The sequence below is a fragment of the Sus scrofa genome, chromosome 1, assembly GCF_054392235.1.
Source record: "Sus scrofa isolate SSC_HxYL_T2T_F1_AM1 chromosome 1, Sscrofa_HxYL_maternal_Yorkshire_Landrace_v2.0, whole genome shotgun sequence".
In the NCBI taxonomy this organism is placed as follows: Eukaryota; Metazoa; Chordata; class Mammalia; order Artiodactyla; family Suidae; genus Sus; species Sus scrofa.
Window position 1 is genome coordinate 71,755,221 of NC_139383.1, and position 16,938 is coordinate 71,772,158.

Consider the following 16,938-nt stretch of genomic DNA (forward strand, 5'->3'; position numbering starts at 1 on the left):
ATACCAACAGGGATGAAAGCTACAGCTCTTTACCATTCTTATTACCAACAATTTTTTTAAAAAAGTATTTCCCTTTAGATATAAGTTTCTTTGACAATCTAATTCTGTGAAGTGATTTGTTAAATTACATTTAGAGTACCGGTTAAGTATCTTTAGAAATTGTTAATTAACGAAGGCGGTAATAACATCTGTCAATAAAAGTAATTGGAAAGAAAAAAATTCAAACGTACAAAGCATGTGGTATTCTGCCACTAGGGTAAATAACATAGGAAATCTGCTGGTACTCAGCTATTCATTATCCATAACCTGATGACCATGATAGATAAAAAGCTAAGTCAAAAGCCATCCTCCTTTGGTCCTGGGGTAGATGAAGTCAGAGATAATACTTCCACTAAAGGTAGCTGGTTTTAACAGGAGAATCTAGGTGCCAGCCAATTTTCCATCCCCTGCACTAAAGACATAATTTAACACGTGCCATCAAATGCAGAGTCAGAGCTGAGGCTGTTTATCTGAGCAACTGAAAGTCTGCTGCAGCTGAACAAGTTTTGGCGCACACATATCAATAGACCAGGACCTTCACGAGCACATGCTCAGGTGGGAGTCAGACACACACACACATAAAGTAATACTGTAAACATTAATAGTGAGAAGTATAAAGCACTGATGAGTGGCAGGGAGGAGCATCTAACAGGGAGGGGAGCTGCGAAGAGAAGATCAGAGAAAGTTCTTGGAAAGGGATGGCCCCTAAATGATTCTTAAAAGAAAAGAGTTTCTCTAGAAACAGCTGCCTGAATTTTTCCATTCCTAGAACTGCTACACTGGCATGGGTATCTGGCTCAGAGAACTATGTCCAACAAAAAACTGAGCTAAACGCAGAGTCATTCTTAGGTGTATATCCGCATGAGCAGGGGACACCGTGGTCTGTGGAAGCACCCATTCCCCCAACCACTAGGGCAGGCAGCTCTTGGCCAAGAACCCCAGGGCCTTGTCTTCCAGTTGAAGAGCCACCCCTCCCAAGGTCACAAATTCTTTGGGTTCATTGCATATGCAATGATGATCAATGTGGAGGTATAACGACCTGGACCCTTCACCCCTAGTTAGGAACATGGTAGGAGGCTAACTCAGTTCAAGAGCTCCCTGGAGGACTGGCCGAGGCCTTTCTTGTAAGAACTTAACTTCTCCCTCTCTGTCTTCACTCTCCAGTGCAAGTGGAGGTTTGGAAAGCACTCCCACTGAACTTGTAGATGCTGCTTCCCAGAAACCTGACCTGGGACAGCATGCCAAGCGTCCAGACGGCCCTGCAAACGTGGAATATGCAGACCAGCTCAGCAACTACTGCTCTTCTACCCAGTCTCTGGAGCAGGCCCACTTCTCCCTGCTGGTGTTCCAAATCAACCAGACATGAAACAGGCGTCAACAGAGAGAGAACCAGACCTCAGCTTGACTGCCAATAAGGTGCTCACTGAAGAATTCAGCTTAGGGCTGTGAGCTCCCAACCACCCTCAAATCCCGCCCCTGAGAAACGCTGATGAAGGAAAATTCCTCCACAGGGAAGCCAGAGGAGTGGGGAAAGAACTGTTTCCCTCTTAACTTCATGGTGGTGTCTCATCTTCATGTATTTTATGCCAACCAAAGGAAACCTTTTTATGTGGTGGCTTCTCTTTCTGAAGAGGGCAGCCAATAACAGCTGCCCTGTGCATCTACATCTACCTAGATGTAGGGCATAAGGTATGGGGTTATCAGATTTCACATTTTTGTTAAAAAAGTCAGACTAATTCACAGAGGAATTCTGACTGCAGACTGTGGTACTCAGCTTTCACCAAGACAGTAATATTTACCAAGGAAACCTTTGACAGACATCATCCAACCTATCAGACAGCACGTGTATTGTATGCTTCATCCTGTTAGATGCCCACATGCTGCTCCAGCAAAAATATGACTCAGCACCATTCAGGGATCTAAGCCCCACAAACCCAGGAGCCATAAAACCATGAAATGGAGAGATAAGCTGCAACCAGAGCATACCTCTGGAGAATCTAGTCCCAAATAGTATGTTTTTAAGAAATGTCTTAAGTTAATACCTCACAGAGGCATGCCTGTGATCCACTCAGACCAAAGTCTGGGTTAAGCCGCTCCATGTGCGCCAGAGGTCATCAGCTCCTCCATCAGTTCATCTGAAGCTTTTTTAAAAAATATGAATCTACAGAAAATAGGTGTGAAACAGAACTAATATGTTGATAATTGCAGTTCTCTAGAGAATGGCATTTTTATATTTTATTTTAAATGATAAACTTACATTATTTATTATTACCACATTATAAACATTTTTAGGTAGATGCATCTGCTATTTTGAGTCTCAATACTATTTAGTAAGAATGGCTGCCTTTTCCAGATTACCTGAATAAGCTAGCTTTTCTTCATGCATCTCATGTTATGGGAAAATTAACAAAGGGTCATTTATTAATGCTTTAGACTTTCAATCATTTAATTTCTACAAAGCTGCCTACAAAGCTGCCTTAAAGTAATATATATATATATATATATATATATATATATAATATATGGAATTTAATCAAACTTATCCTTTTCAAAGAAAAACTCAAGCTCTTTCATGCTAGAGCTACTACATGGTCTTATGTTAATAACCAAATCTTTGTGGACATGAAATTTCCTTAATATATGTAATTTTTTCCACTTAGAATCCAACAAGAAGAGGGTGGAGAAGGTTTTTTTCATAATTTGAATCTACATGCACTTTTTCAAATTGAGAAGTTTTTTCTTTTATATGACAAAAGAAGTAATTGTGTGTATCAAAAAAAGTATACTAAAAAGCAGTGAGACTTAAAATTGTCTGGTAAATTATCAGAAGGAGGGAAAATGGATTTTAATGGCTTTGAGAGTTAATCATGTTTCTCTCAGAGCAGGAAACGTTATCAATTTGATTTCATAGACTCTTGGATTCCCTTCATAATGGTTCTGAATCATAACACCATCTCTTTAACATTAAGAATGTTTCCAAAACATAATCTAGGAAAACTTTTAAACGTCAAATTAATGATTGCAATGGTGGCTTTTCATGAATGGGCCTCATGGATCTGTCATAAAAACCAGAGGTGGTGTCAGAAGCAGAAGCGCAGGAATAGTCATAAGCAAGGGGATATGCTCTGATGTAAACGTTTCTAGTGGTTGTCCTTAAACCAAAGTACCCAGCTCTCCCAATAGAGTGTGGTACTACAGGTGAGGCAAGAAAGAAATCAGCCCCAACGGTGCATCGCTCAGGATGCCAGAAACAGACGTAACAGAAAATTCTAGGAAAAGATAGCCCAATTCTAGGAAAATGAGCAATGGAGGTCTTGGCCACTCTTGTTTCTCATATACCTGATTATTTCTCTAGCACATAAGCTTGATTATTATTTTTTCCTGTGGCACATGGAAGCTCCCGGGCTAGTGGGTAGAATCAGAGCTGCAGCTGCCAGGATACACTGCAGCTACAGCAATGCCAGATCCAAGCCACATCTGCAACCTACCCCGCAGCTTATGGCCACATTGGATCCTTTAACCCACTGAGGGAGGCCAACGATCGAACTCCCATCCTCATGGACACTATGTGAGGTTCCTAACCTGCTGAGCCACAATGGGAACTTCCATAACTTGATTATTTAAGAATCTACTATTTGTTTCCTTTTCTCTCCTACTAAGCAATAAGAGGAGGCAGGCGAGAAAAGTGACAGACTAGCAAATCCAACCTTCCTACCATAAACTCTCCTGCCAGGAGCTGTTTTATGAACAAAGCAGAGCTATCTTCAGCCTTGCTCACATCCAGGGCTTTAGCCTGGCTTCCTGACATCCTGCCTTCCCCACCAGGCTCTGAGATATTCCCATGTGCCCATCAGCATGACAGATACTATCACTTCACACAGTGCTGGTTAGGAAGACGGACGCTGCAGTGAGGCTTGGAAATACACAGTCCAGTCAAGAGTCCCCCGGGGCCAATATAAGGACACCTACTCCTGTGCTAAAGGAGGAGCACAGGAGTGCTCTGTCTGTAGGCACCAGTGAAACTGCAGGACTCCCTGGCACAGCACAAGGGAGCAAAGGGTCACCAAGTGGAACTCATGGTGGCAGTCTCAGGTTCAATTACCAAAGTCAAGGTCAAGAGGACAGTGGTGTCTTTAAAGTGACACACAGGAGTTCCTGTCGTGGCGCAGCAGAAATGCATCTGACTAGGAACCATGAGGTTGAAGGTTTGATCCCTGGCCTCGCTCAGTGGGTTAAGAATCCGGTGCTGCCACAAGCTGTGGTGTAGGTCGCAGGTGTGGCTCAGATCCCGAGTTGCTGTGGCTGTGGCGTAGGCCGGCGGCTACAACTCTGATTAGACCCCTAGCCTGGAAACCTCCATATGCGGTGGGTGCGGCCCTCAAAAAGACAAAAGACAAAAGACAAAAAAAAAAAAAGTGACATACAAACTGATGGGAATTTCATCAGGGGCCCCCAGCCTCTTTGTAGCCCTTAAAAATTTTTATATGGAATAGTTTACTATGTCCATACCATCTTCCACCAGGACCAGAGCCTGCCTGTGTCTGCTCCCGAGTACCACCTGCCCCTGGCACAGCAGTGGACCCAAGGTAAGGGCTTATAGGTATTTGGAGAATAAATGCATTAACTGTGCTGACTGGGAAGAGGACTGCCAAACAATTCCTGCTCCAAGTCGAAATTATCCAGTAAGAAAGCGGCAGGTGAGGCAGAGTTCCCTGAGGCATACTGGACTTTACCAGTGTTCACAGGGTCTCCCTGTGTGTGAACCTCAGTAGGGGAAGGGGTGGTATGGAAATTAACACTCACCCAGTGCCCAGGATGAGGCGAGCATCAGGTAATTACTTTACACATCTGATGCATAAAATGTATGGACATAGGTACACATACACATATGTATATAGGTGTGTATCATATGTGTATGTACAGACACACTCATTTGACCCTGGAACAACACGGATCCACTTACAGATTTTTTCCATAGTAAATACCATATACTACAAGAACCTGGGGATGTGGGATAGTGGCTATGGAGGAACCACATGTATGAAGGGCTGTAAGTTATAAGCACCCCTAACCCTTGCACTGCCAAGGGTCAGCCGTATAGAGTCTAGTGACTAGGGATCAGACAGTGAGCACACAGTGGCGGCTAAAGAGATAAGATCAAGATTACCCTTGTAAAAAAAACAAAAAAAACTTTAACCCCTCCCCCCACCAAGAATTAGGTAGGACAGAACTAGGTTCTCAATGTAGGATTAAGCTAGATAGTCACAAAGAGGGTGGGCATTTTTCTCCTTACTCCTTTCCAAAGGGACTATCAAGTTTCAGAATCTATATTCTAGAGCACCCTCTGCTGGGAAAAGTGCCTCAAAACGCTTAGTTTCCTTCCCTCACCACCCCCCCATGCTCTATTAGTCACTTTAAAATAGAGGGGTTTTTTGTTTGTTTGTTTTTGTTTTTGTCCAAAAGAACCTTCTAAAACATGACCATTTTGTTATCCTCCCCCAATCCTGCCCTCCCACAGATACCTCAGCCTATCTTACGTAATAACCGACACCACCATGCCTCCAAGCCAAATGCCAGGTATGTGTTTCATGTTGCTCCCGGGGCAGGGGGAGGCTCTTCCTGGGTGGTACTGGAGGGCCCGAGGGAGGGCCAGAGACCCCAGGCTGGCAGGTGAGGAGGGCAATGGTCCTCACTGCCTGCATGTCCACGATGGACCCACCTGGGGCTGTGGCTTCCCCTGGAATAAGAGGCATCAGGAAGGGAGCTGGCCTCCAGTCACCCTGAAAGGTCCCTGCTGAAAAAGGATGGCAAAGGGAGCACCAGAGATCCATGAACCTCAAGGTTCATGCTGGGGGCAGAAGCTTTGGGGGGAAGGGAGGACAATGCAAAAGGTCAGCCAGAGAGTTCACTGTCTATGTGAGGGAATGGCAAACAAAGTACAGAGGTCCCCAGAGTCGAGGGGATGTCACCACAAAAGGATGCCACAAAGAGCTGGTGCCTAGACACTCATCATGCTTGTGAGCTGCTGGGAGATACGGACACACAGCTCCGGGTGAGCAAAGTTCCTGCTGCCCTTCTCCAACTCCTCCTACATGGCCACTGGAGAAACTAACAGAGGGGAGGCCACAGGCCATTCTGTCACTGCTCAGAGCGGCCATCCTTCAGCCCCCCAAAAAACCTAAGTTCCAGTGTTCCAGCCTGACCATCCCCAAAGTTTCCTGCTGCCCCTTCATAGTCCCTCCCTCTCATTCTGTATCCCCCAGTCCCCAAGCAACCACTGAGTGGCTCTGTGTCACTGGAAACTCATCTGTATTTTCCAGTGCTAGGTAAATGGAATCAAACACGTGTACTCTAAGCTCGCAATTATTCTGAGATTTAGCCCTGATGTTGCGTGTATCAATAGCTCATCCCTTTTTACTGCTGACTAGTATTCCACTGTAGAGATGTGCCACAGTTGTTCACGCATGAACCTGTTTATGGATACCTAGGGTGTGTCCAGCAGGGGGCTACCATGGACAAAGCCACTATGACCATACACAGCCAAGTCTTTGTTAGAGGAAAAAAAGTAATGAAAAGGAGGGAACAAATAGTACCTACCCTACCTGCTAGCCCTCCCTGTGCCCACCAAACTTGAGCATGTAAGTGGGAGAGCTGATATTTCATAATGAGCTGCAATGGGCCTCTGGTAACAGTTCTAGTACCTGAAGCGTCCAGAAAACTATGGGTTCGGCGGGGTGGAAGGTACTGTCCTGGGAGAGATGCTATCCTAGGAAACAGTGGGAAAACCAAACCGCTTAGAGACAGAAACCTAACGGGCGGCTCGGGGCCAGAAGGATGTGCCCAGGCAGGAAGGCAGAGGAGGTATCTGCGAAGGAGGGAGACGAGATACAGGAGGTGGCACCTTGGATAAAAAGGCAAGTCCTCCATGCACCTGGACTGCAGCAGCCAGAAGTGAGGAGGACGGCAGCTCCCAGAGAAGTTTACACCTGTCCCTGTGCTGAGCCAGCCACCTGCCACATGCACCTCCTACCACACCCACAGCGCCCAACACTCCAGCCCCACTGCATTCACACACCGCCTGGCTCTGCGTCCTTGCCCAGGGCTGGCCTCAGGACCTCAGAGCTGTGAGATGCCATGACTGAGATGCAGACTGAAAAAGGCTCTGGAGGAGACTTAGGAAACAGACTTGGCAAGATGACGTGACCTGCCCAAGGCCACACAGACAGGACTAGCACTAAAATCTCCTGATTTCATGGGGTTCCTGTTGTGGTAGTGGGTTAAAGACCCAACACTGTCTCCGTGAGGATGTGGGTTCAATCCCGGGCTTCGCTCACTGGGTTAAGGATCTGGCATGGCTGTAAGCTGTGGCGTAAGTCACAGATGTGGCTTGGATCTGGTGTTGCCATGGCTACTCCACAGGCCCCAGCTGTGGCTCTTATTTGACCCCTGGCTCGAACTTCCAAATGCCCTAGGTGTGGCCCTAAAAACAGAAAGAAAAAACAAAAATCTCCTGATTTCTGTTCCAGGACACCTGCAACACTACAGCACTGGCCCTCCATTCAGAGACACTGTTAAGCGTATTCAAGAAACACTAGATTCAAAATGACAGTCCTAAAAGCAATCACTTGAAAAATAAGAGCCACAACTACAGCACCTGCATTTCACATGCGGTTATGACGAGGATCACTGCTTTTCTCTAAGGTCTGGGTCACTAAATAAAGGCTGTCAGGAAACCATCTGTAGCACTTCAGTGAACACCCTGAATCCTCATCTGTACACCAGGCCTGGGGGCTCCTGGTCCAGCCAGCTGACAGCGCAGCAGCTTCTGGACTCCCCTGGGCTTTCTCACACTCCCTTGACAAGTACGAGAAACTCCTACACCAAGATGGTCTACAATTTTTTCAGATCTGTAACGGAAGCATCCATTCAGGACAGACCTGCGGCTCGGAAGGCTTCCCACCTGCAGAACGAAAGCACCCATGATGAAATGACCAAGGATGCTCTGCCAGGTAGTGAGAAGGTCTTCTTGGCTCAGGAGGATCAGACAGAGTTGGGGAGGGAAGGCAGGGGACACTGCCCTGGTCAGTAGGACCTGCCCAACTAACCCTGGCCACTGGAGGGACGACATCTCTCTAGCAAGACCCCCCGCCCCAAGCAGGTGGAATAGAGCGGAATGAAACCTATACCCAATTTGAGTTTCCTACGCCCATGAGCTTTCTTAGAGGTGTCCTCTGCACAGCCTGTTCATCAGGGCCCTAAGCCAGTACATAGTTCCTTAGGACAGACTGTATAGGTTCCTTTAGTTTTTCTTTTCTTTTCTTTTTTTTCCCAACAATTTCATTGTTTCTGTTCAATACAGATGCATCTCTTCATTTACTGTCATTCTTTTTTTTTTTTTTTTTGTCTTTTTAGGGGCGCACCTGCAGCATATGGAAGTTTCCAGGCTAGCAGCTAAATGGGAGCTGCAGCTGCCGGCCTACACCAGAGCCACAGCAATGCGGGATCCAAGCGTGTCTGTGACCTCCGTCATAGCTCATGGCAATGCCAGATGCATAACCCACTGAGCCAGGCCAGGATCAAAGCCATGTCCTCATGGATGCCAGTCAGGTCCATAACCTGCTGAGTCACAACAGGAACTCCCTACTATCATTCTTTAAATGGTCATTCCTGCTGTTTTCAGATGACCTCTTACCTTTTGACCAAGGAGGCAGAGGGCAGGGTTGTTAAGAAGATACAGGCTGTGGGGTCTAACAAACCCAGCAGGTAGTTCCAGCCATGGACTTCCGAGTTAATCAGCCTCGCAGGTATTTTGTCTATGCAATGGAATGTTCACTGCCTTCTCAAAGTTATAGTAAAGATTATATTAGATAAGTTACATACAGTGAACATTTATTGAGCGAATGGTAGAAGTATCCCCCAAACTATTTTAATCTGCTTTTCTTTTCAGTTGCCCAGGTAGCAGAAGTGAATATACATATGTTAAACACATATATCATATGATTCCTCTTTATTTGAAAAAACTGGCTGTTCACAGCAGCATTATTCACAATTATGCTGTTGAAACACCCCAGGTGTCCACTGACAGATGAATGAATAAAGAAAATGTGGTATATATACATAAGGGAATGTTATTTAATTTTTAAAAGGAAGGAAATTCTAGGAGTTCCTTTCGTGGCTCAGCAGGTTAAGAACATGACTAGTATCCATGAGGATGTATGTTCAACCCCTGGCCTTGCTCAGGGGTTAAGGATACAGTGTTGTCACGAACTGTGGCATAGGTCGAAGACACAGCTCGGATCTGGTGTTGCTGTGCCTGTGGCGTAGGCCTGCAGCTGCAGCTCTGATTCAAACTCTAGCCTGGAAACTTCCATAGGCACAGCCCTAAAAAGTTAAAAAAAAAAAAAAAAGGGAAGAAAATTCTGACACCTTCTAAAACATAGAAAAACCTTGAGGAAGTCATGCTAAGTCAAAGAGTCACACAAAGACAAGTACCATGTAATGATGCTTACACAAGGTACCTGGAACAAATACACAAAAACAGAAAGTAGACTGTGGTCACTGCACACTGGGTGGAAGAGGGGCTGGAGAGTATTGCTTAATGGGCACAGAGTCTCAGTTTCGCAAGATGAAAAAAGTTCTGGAGGTGGATGGGGGTGATGGTTGCTCAATAATGTGAATGAACTTAGTGCCGCTGAATGCTACACTGATAAACTGATAAATTTTATGTTACGTATATTTTATGATGATCTTAAAACCTAGCTGCTTCAACCAAATGCTAATAAAGAGATGTGAGCAACTAGTCACATATGTCTTCTACTGAGAAGCTTGTTTTCTTTTAGACCAACGTGCTAATACATCAGTATTACATCAGTATTCTGGCACTTATTTTCAGTTGTATTTCATTGTATCAACCAAATAATCTTACTTTAATTAAAACAAGTCTGATGTAATTTTTTCCTCATCAACTTCTTTCTCTCCAAAGAGTGAAAAGAAACACATGGTGCAACATTACAAATTTTTGGGGGGTAACATATTTACCTCCCTAAGAGTTTCACTCAAATGAAGGTAAAATGCATATGATTTTATAAATAAATAAATACCTATTATCTGTAGTACACAGAAGCCTTAGATATGAGAAGTTGGAAAGAAGAAAACTTAGCACAATTGACAGAGACAAAAAAACATTAAAAAAAATACATGAGAAAAATGACAACAGTAACCACACAAGAAAACCTTATAGGGTGGAGAGTTAGGTGTTGAAGAAGAAGCATGAAAAAAGGGGCACAGTTTCAGACAACAATATATAAGCCCTGTTAATTCACTTTTAACAGACGGCATTGAAGTTCTGGCAGATTTTTTCTATTAAGGGCCAGAAAGTAAGTATTTTCAGCTTTCTGGGCCATGCGGTCTTCTGTGGCAACTAGTCAACTCTGCTATTACAGCTTGAAAGCAGCCACAGATAAAAGGTAAATGAATGGATGTGGCTGTGTTCCAATAAAACTTTATTTATAAAAGCTGGCAGCAGGCCAGATTTCAGCTTAGGGCAGTAGTTTGCCAACCATGGTTCTAGAGAAACAAAATAAATAAAAGGACAATTTAGAGTAATGTATATTAATACACATAGACTAAAATACTGTGGACTCATAGTTTATGCGCCAATGAATAGGACCCATGAGTAGAAGTTCAAATCTAAAATGCCCCCATTTTTACCAAAGTTCTGATTGTTTCTCAGAGTTGAGATAAGAGGTTTGACGGACTAACAAAGTTTCTAGTGGATTCCTCCTTCCCACAGAAATGAGATGATAAGTCCATTTCTGTCTGAAATCATCCAGAATGCTCTCCTCTCTTAAAAAAAAACAATATGAGCTAAGAGGAATCCAATTCTTACTCCAAGCACCTCTAAGTTTTTTTTTTACAGCTGATTCTTAAGGTACAGAATAAAATCTGGGGCAGTAACTAAAAGACACATCACTTCAAAAGAGGGTGGTAATTATCAAGACCCCAAGAAATGTGTGAACCATCTATGAGGTGGGAAATTATCCAAAAGATAACACATTTCAATGCAAAAATAAGTAAACAAGAGGCATGAAAATCAGTTATATAAAAAGAAGAAAACATGCTTTCTTTCCCCCTGACATTCTCTCGTGTATACAAGGAAAATTTTTGGAAGGAAACTCTTCATCTCTGAGTATTAGGATTCCAATTCTGAATGTTCATGTTTTACTTTACGTTATTTTGCAGTTTTATTTTTGACCATAAGCATGTATTACTTTTAGGATTAAGATTTTTATACTGGGATTGCAGTTAAAAGGTTTATCACCTTCATTACTTAAGAGTCCATTTGAACACTACCATTTTAAACAAAAGAACATTCACTCCAAGGGCTTCTACTATCCATAAAGAGCATCACATAATGAGACTATTTATATAAAGAATCCATGGGAAATGGTCTTTGTGGGTAAAATTTCTCAGTAGTACAATACCTCAGCTCCACCCATCCACTTAGGCTCATCAGGAAACTCAGCACACAAAATATCTTCTGACTGATCGGTTCCCAAGACATGGTAGTAGAGCTTTTGGTGGAGATTGGTGGATGTTTCTGTGCCTGAAGGAGTTAAAAATGTATACTGAAATGCAGCTGGCAACTTTAAAAAAATCTATTCCTCCCATTCCTTACAATGCTAGGAACACTGAAAAAGTTAAGTATCTCATTGCAGGTTACAAAGTTAATACACAAAAGTTAATCACTTTCCTATATACCAGCAATGAACAAGTGGAATTTGAAATTAAAAACAGTATGATTTACATGAACAGCCCCCAAATTGGAATATGCAGGTATAAATCAAATAAAATATGTAAAAGAGGAACACTACAAAACTGATGAAAGAAATCAAAGGGTTAAATAAATGGAGAGATGTTCCAATGTTTATGGACAGAAATATTCAATATTGTCAAGATGTCAGTTCTTCTCAACTTGATCTACAGATGTGATGCAATCTCATTCAAAATCCCAGCAAGCTATTTTGTAGATATGGGTTAAGTGATGCTAAAGTTTATGTGGAGAGACAAAAAAAAAAAAAAAAAAAAGAAAGAAACCAGAAGAGCCAGCACAATGTTAAAGAAAGAGGACAAAGCTGGAGAACTGACACTACCTGATTTCAAAATTCACTGTAAGTAATTAAGACACTGTGGTATTGACAAAAGAATAAACAAACAGATCAAAGGAACTGATAGCCCAGATACAGACATACATAAAAAGTCAATACAATGGACAAAAGATAGTCTTTTCAACAAAAGGTGCTAGAACAACAGGATAGCCCGATGCAAAAAAAAAATGAATCTAGACATAGACCTTACACCCTTCACAAAAATTAACCCCAAATACATCACAGACCTAAAAATGTAAATGCAATCATAAAACTCCTAGACAATAACATAAGAGAAACTCTAGATGACCTTGGGTTTGGTAATGACTTATTAGATACAAACTAAAGGCATGATCCATGAAACAAAGAACTGATAAGCTGGACCTCATTAAAATTAAAATCTTCTGTTCCCTTATTTTACCATGGAGTTTCCACTGTGGTGCAATGGAATCAGCAGTGTCTCTATAGTCCATGGCGCAGGTTTGATCCTCCACACAGCACAGTGGGTTAAAGGATCTGGCGTTGCCAAAGCTGCAGCGGTAGGTGGCAACTATGGCTCAGATCTGATCCCTAGCCTGGCAACTCCATATGCCATGGGAGGCCAAAAAAAAAAAAAAAAAAACAAACAAAAAAAAAAAACAACCCAAACAAAACAAAAACAAAAGGAAAACCTTCTGTTCCACAAAAGACACTATCAAGAGAATGAAAAGTTTGAACTACAGAATAGGAGAAAATATTTGCTGAGGAAATGTCTGATAAGGATTGTTGTCCAAAATATACAAAGAATTCTTAAAACTCAACCATAAGAAAACACAGAAGCCAATTAAAAAATGAGCCAAAGCCCTTAAGAGACACCTCACCAAAGACAGGATGGCAAACAAGCACATGAAAAGATGTTCCACAGCGTATGTTATCAAGGAACTAACTGCAAACTAAAACAGTGACATACCATTACCCACCTATTAGAATGGCCAAAATCCAGAACACTCGCAACACCAAATACTGACAAGATGTGGAACAACAGGAATTCTCATTGACTGTTGGTGAAATGCAAATGGTACAACAAGATAGCTTGGCAGTTTTGTACAAAACTAAACATACGCTTATGACACGATACAGCAACTGTGCTCCTTGGTATATACCCAAATGAGGTGGAAGTGTATATCCACACAAACTCTTCCCTGGATGTTAACAGCAGCTTTATGCCTAACTGCCAAAACTTGGAAGCAACCAAGATGTCCTTCAGAGGTGAGTGGATAAACAACTACAGTACTTCCAGACAATGCAATATTATTCACTGCTCAAAGGAAATGAGTTACCCAAGCCATAAAAGGACATGGAGAAAACTTAAATGCATATTACAAAGTGAAAGAAGGCAATCTGAAAGGCTACCCACTGTATAATTCCAACTCTATGACATTCTGGAAAAGGCAAAGCTACAGAGACAGTGAAAAGATCAGTAGTTGCCAGGGGCTGGCAGGGGAGGAAAGGATGTATAGGTGGAACACAGAGGCTTACTAAGGCAGTGAAAATACTCTGAATGACACTATAATAGTGGATACATATCATTATACATTTGCCCAAACCCAGGGAGTGCACACTACCAAGAGAGAACTCGAATGTAAACCACGGACCTGGGGCGATCACAATATGTCCGTGTAGGCTCATCTATGGTACCCTCTTGTAGGGATGTTGATAATGACAGAGGCTATGCAGGTGTGAGGGGCAGAGGTTCGTGAGAAATTTTGGGACCTTCTGCTCAATTTTTCTGTGAACCTAAAACTGCTTTAAAAGATTAAGTCTAAAGAAAGAGTGAATTATCAGTTGGGTATCACTCTGGAAGTAATGACACATATTTGCTGATTTTGGAGGCTGTTATGAAAATGTACCAAGCCTTCAGAACAATGAAGAAAAAAGGAAATAATGCCATTACATTAAAAAAAAAAAAAAAAAAAGCTTTACGGTACTTGGTGGTTTCCCATGGTTTTCCAGGAACACTGGTAAGAAGCACCTGGCTGCAGAGGTTTTCTGGGTAAGAGGACAGCAAAATTACAGCTGGGAGAAGATGTTGGCTTTCTTAAATCAGCCACAATTACTAATAATTACTATTTCTGCCAATGCAACTTGAGGCTAAATAATAACTGTCATGTTTTTTCACAAGTTAACTCAATAACATTGTTCTCTAACAAGAAATGGCCACTTCCATACTTCTTTGGTCTCCTGGAACTTGGCAACAGCCCACATCTAACTTAGAAGCACTCTAAACACAGGCAGCTAATTCTGTGTACAGAGCACAGAGGTCTTTCTTTAGCTAACATCTTTGAATCAAAGCCTACTTCCTGAGCTTCTCTTGTAACTCACTGGTAACTAAAAAAAAAGGTATTGAGTAATCTAATCAGAGGCAGCAAAAGCTAAATGTAGCTAAAAGAAATGCAAAGTATTATACTCTTATTCCCAATTCAACTGAAGGGGAAAAGAGAAAAGAAAGCAAGCATATCTAAAGATGACAAATATACAGCAATTCATGGTAAGGGGACAGCATGTGCAGGAGAGAACATTGGATGAGCTGTACTTCCTGCCAACTTCAGGCCCTGCAACAAGCAAATGAGACTATGCATTCCAGCTCCAAATCTCTAACAAAGGGATGGTAAAACCCACCCATATAGACCAACCAGGACAACATGAAAATTCTGTACACCACATGGAAACATAGAGAAGCATAAGGAAGAGGAAGACAGCTTGTACCAGCAAGGTCCGAGCTACAGAGAAATACAAGCTTCCTGCCTGGGAAGGTGAGAGGTGAAGGGGGCAAGAAAGAAAGACCACCTGCATACAATAGGATTGCCACGCAAATGCAGAGAACAAAGGCATGTCCTGAAAGTCATCACAGATGAAAATATTAAAATAAATGTGACCGGAGTTCCCGTCGTGGATCAGTGATTAACGAACCTGACTAGGAACCACAAGGTTGAGGATTTGATCCCTGGTCTCGCTCAATGGGTTAGGAATCCGGCGTTGCTGTGAGTTGTGGTGTAGGTCACAGATGCGGCTTGGATCCTGCATTGCTGTGGCTGTGGTGTAGCCCGGCGGCTACAGCTCCGATTTGACACCTAGCCTGGGAATCTCCATATGCTGTGAGTTCAGCCCTAAAAAGCAAAAAAAATTAAAAAAATGTGACGGAGAGGTGACCTGTAACTTCTGAGCAGAGGAAGAGATGTGATTACTGCAGTCAGAAAACTTCATCATCACTCAACATTATTAAATGAGTTGGTTCTGGAGTTCCCATTGTGGCTCGGCAGTAATGAACCCAACAAATATCCATGACAATGCGGGTCCAGTCCCTGGCCTCGCTCAGTAGGTCAAGGATCCAGTGTTGCTGTGAGCTGCATTGTAAGCTGCAGATGCAGCTCGGATCTGGTGTTGCTATGGCTGTGGTGCAGACCCACAGCTGCAGCTCTGATTTGAACTTCCATATGCCGCAGGTGTTGCCTTACAAATAAAAAAAAGAAAAAAAAAGTTGGTTTTGTTAAAAAAAAAAAAACCCCACAAAAACCCATCTTCTCCATGACCCCCTGGTAGAGAGAACACATCTATCAAGAATGGACTGCAATAAAAACAGCCCCAATTTTTCACAGTTCCCAGTGTGTCTCCCCTGCCCTTGACTAGCAATTGGTCCTATGACTTGCTTTGGCCAAGAGAATGCAGTGAAATGATGTTTCAGGAGCAAGCCCAGGCATCAAAGAAGTTGTGCCTTTTGGTCTTCTTGGAATCCTGCAGAGCTGCCATTCAGTCAAGCCTGGGCTGGCCTGCCAGAGGGTAGGAGACCACATCGATCAGAACTGAGGCCCTAGACATGTGAAAAAGTCACACTAGAATCAGTCAACTGACTGGCAGCTAATCAGAAGCACCAGACAGAAGTCAGCTATGCCCAGAAGAACTGCCTGGCCAATGTGCAGACTCACGAGCAAAAATAAATGGTCATTATTCTGAACCACCATGTTTTAGGGGGACCTGTTACTAACTGATATAATGTGCTTTGAGGAAACATAGTTCTAGACCAAGCAACCTCTAGGTAGGTCTAAGTTTCTCTCCAAGTAATGTGAAGTCACATTTCACCAAAAAGGTGCTTCATCTGAAGTCTCAACTTACCATCACTTTTCCCATCCTGTTGGGGGTATGCATTGTAGAACATTCCCTTCCCATCATGGGTCCAGGCCATACAGCTGAACTTGACTCTTTCAAGCACATCCGGAAGCTCTTTGGCACCATCGACTTTCATGAACTTGATCGTCACCCAGTCTGAGCCGCTGGCACTCAGACCATATGCAAAATATTCACCATCTTCACTGAATGCATAGCCTAGGGGACACATGAGAAATTATCACGGTGAACATGGGGACACACCTCCCAGGGTTGCCCACCTCCCACTGTGCTGTCTGACAAAGCTGCATTCCAGCTCCAAATCTCTAACAAAGGGATGGTAAAACCCACCCATACAGACCAACCAGGACCACATGAAAATTCTGTACACCACATGGAAACATAGAGAAGCATAAGGAAGAGGAAGACAGCTTGTACCAGCAAGGTCCGAGCTACAGAGAAATACAAGCTTCTGTTGCACATGGAGGCAGAGTGTGGTAAGAGAGCAAGGCAACTGGTAGTGGGAACTCCAGGGGCTCACCCAGGTCTGCCAGTAATTAGTCCTAGTACCTAAGTTGGACAAAATTTCCTAACCTCTCCAGGTCTTAGTTTC

At 43.1% G+C, this 16,938-nt stretch overlaps 1 protein-coding gene across 10 annotated transcripts in view; it reads right to left on the reverse strand.

The window, feature by feature from the left end:
- The window catches only part of PREP (prolyl endopeptidase), a 562,439-nt gene that overhangs the window by 89,113 nt on the left and 456,388 nt on the right, over positions 1-16,938 (reverse strand). For all 10 annotated transcript variants that reach the window (XR_014837058.1, XR_014837057.1, XM_085011432.1 and 7 more), the window contains 2 exon segments: positions 16,335-16,544; positions 11,523-11,644 (listed from right to left, as the gene is read on the reverse strand). Coding sequence is in view for 8 of the 10 variants with exons in the window: in XM_085011432.1 (XP_084867558.1) it covers positions 11,523-11,644; positions 16,335-16,544 (332 nt within the window). In the remaining 2 variants the exon portion in view is untranslated.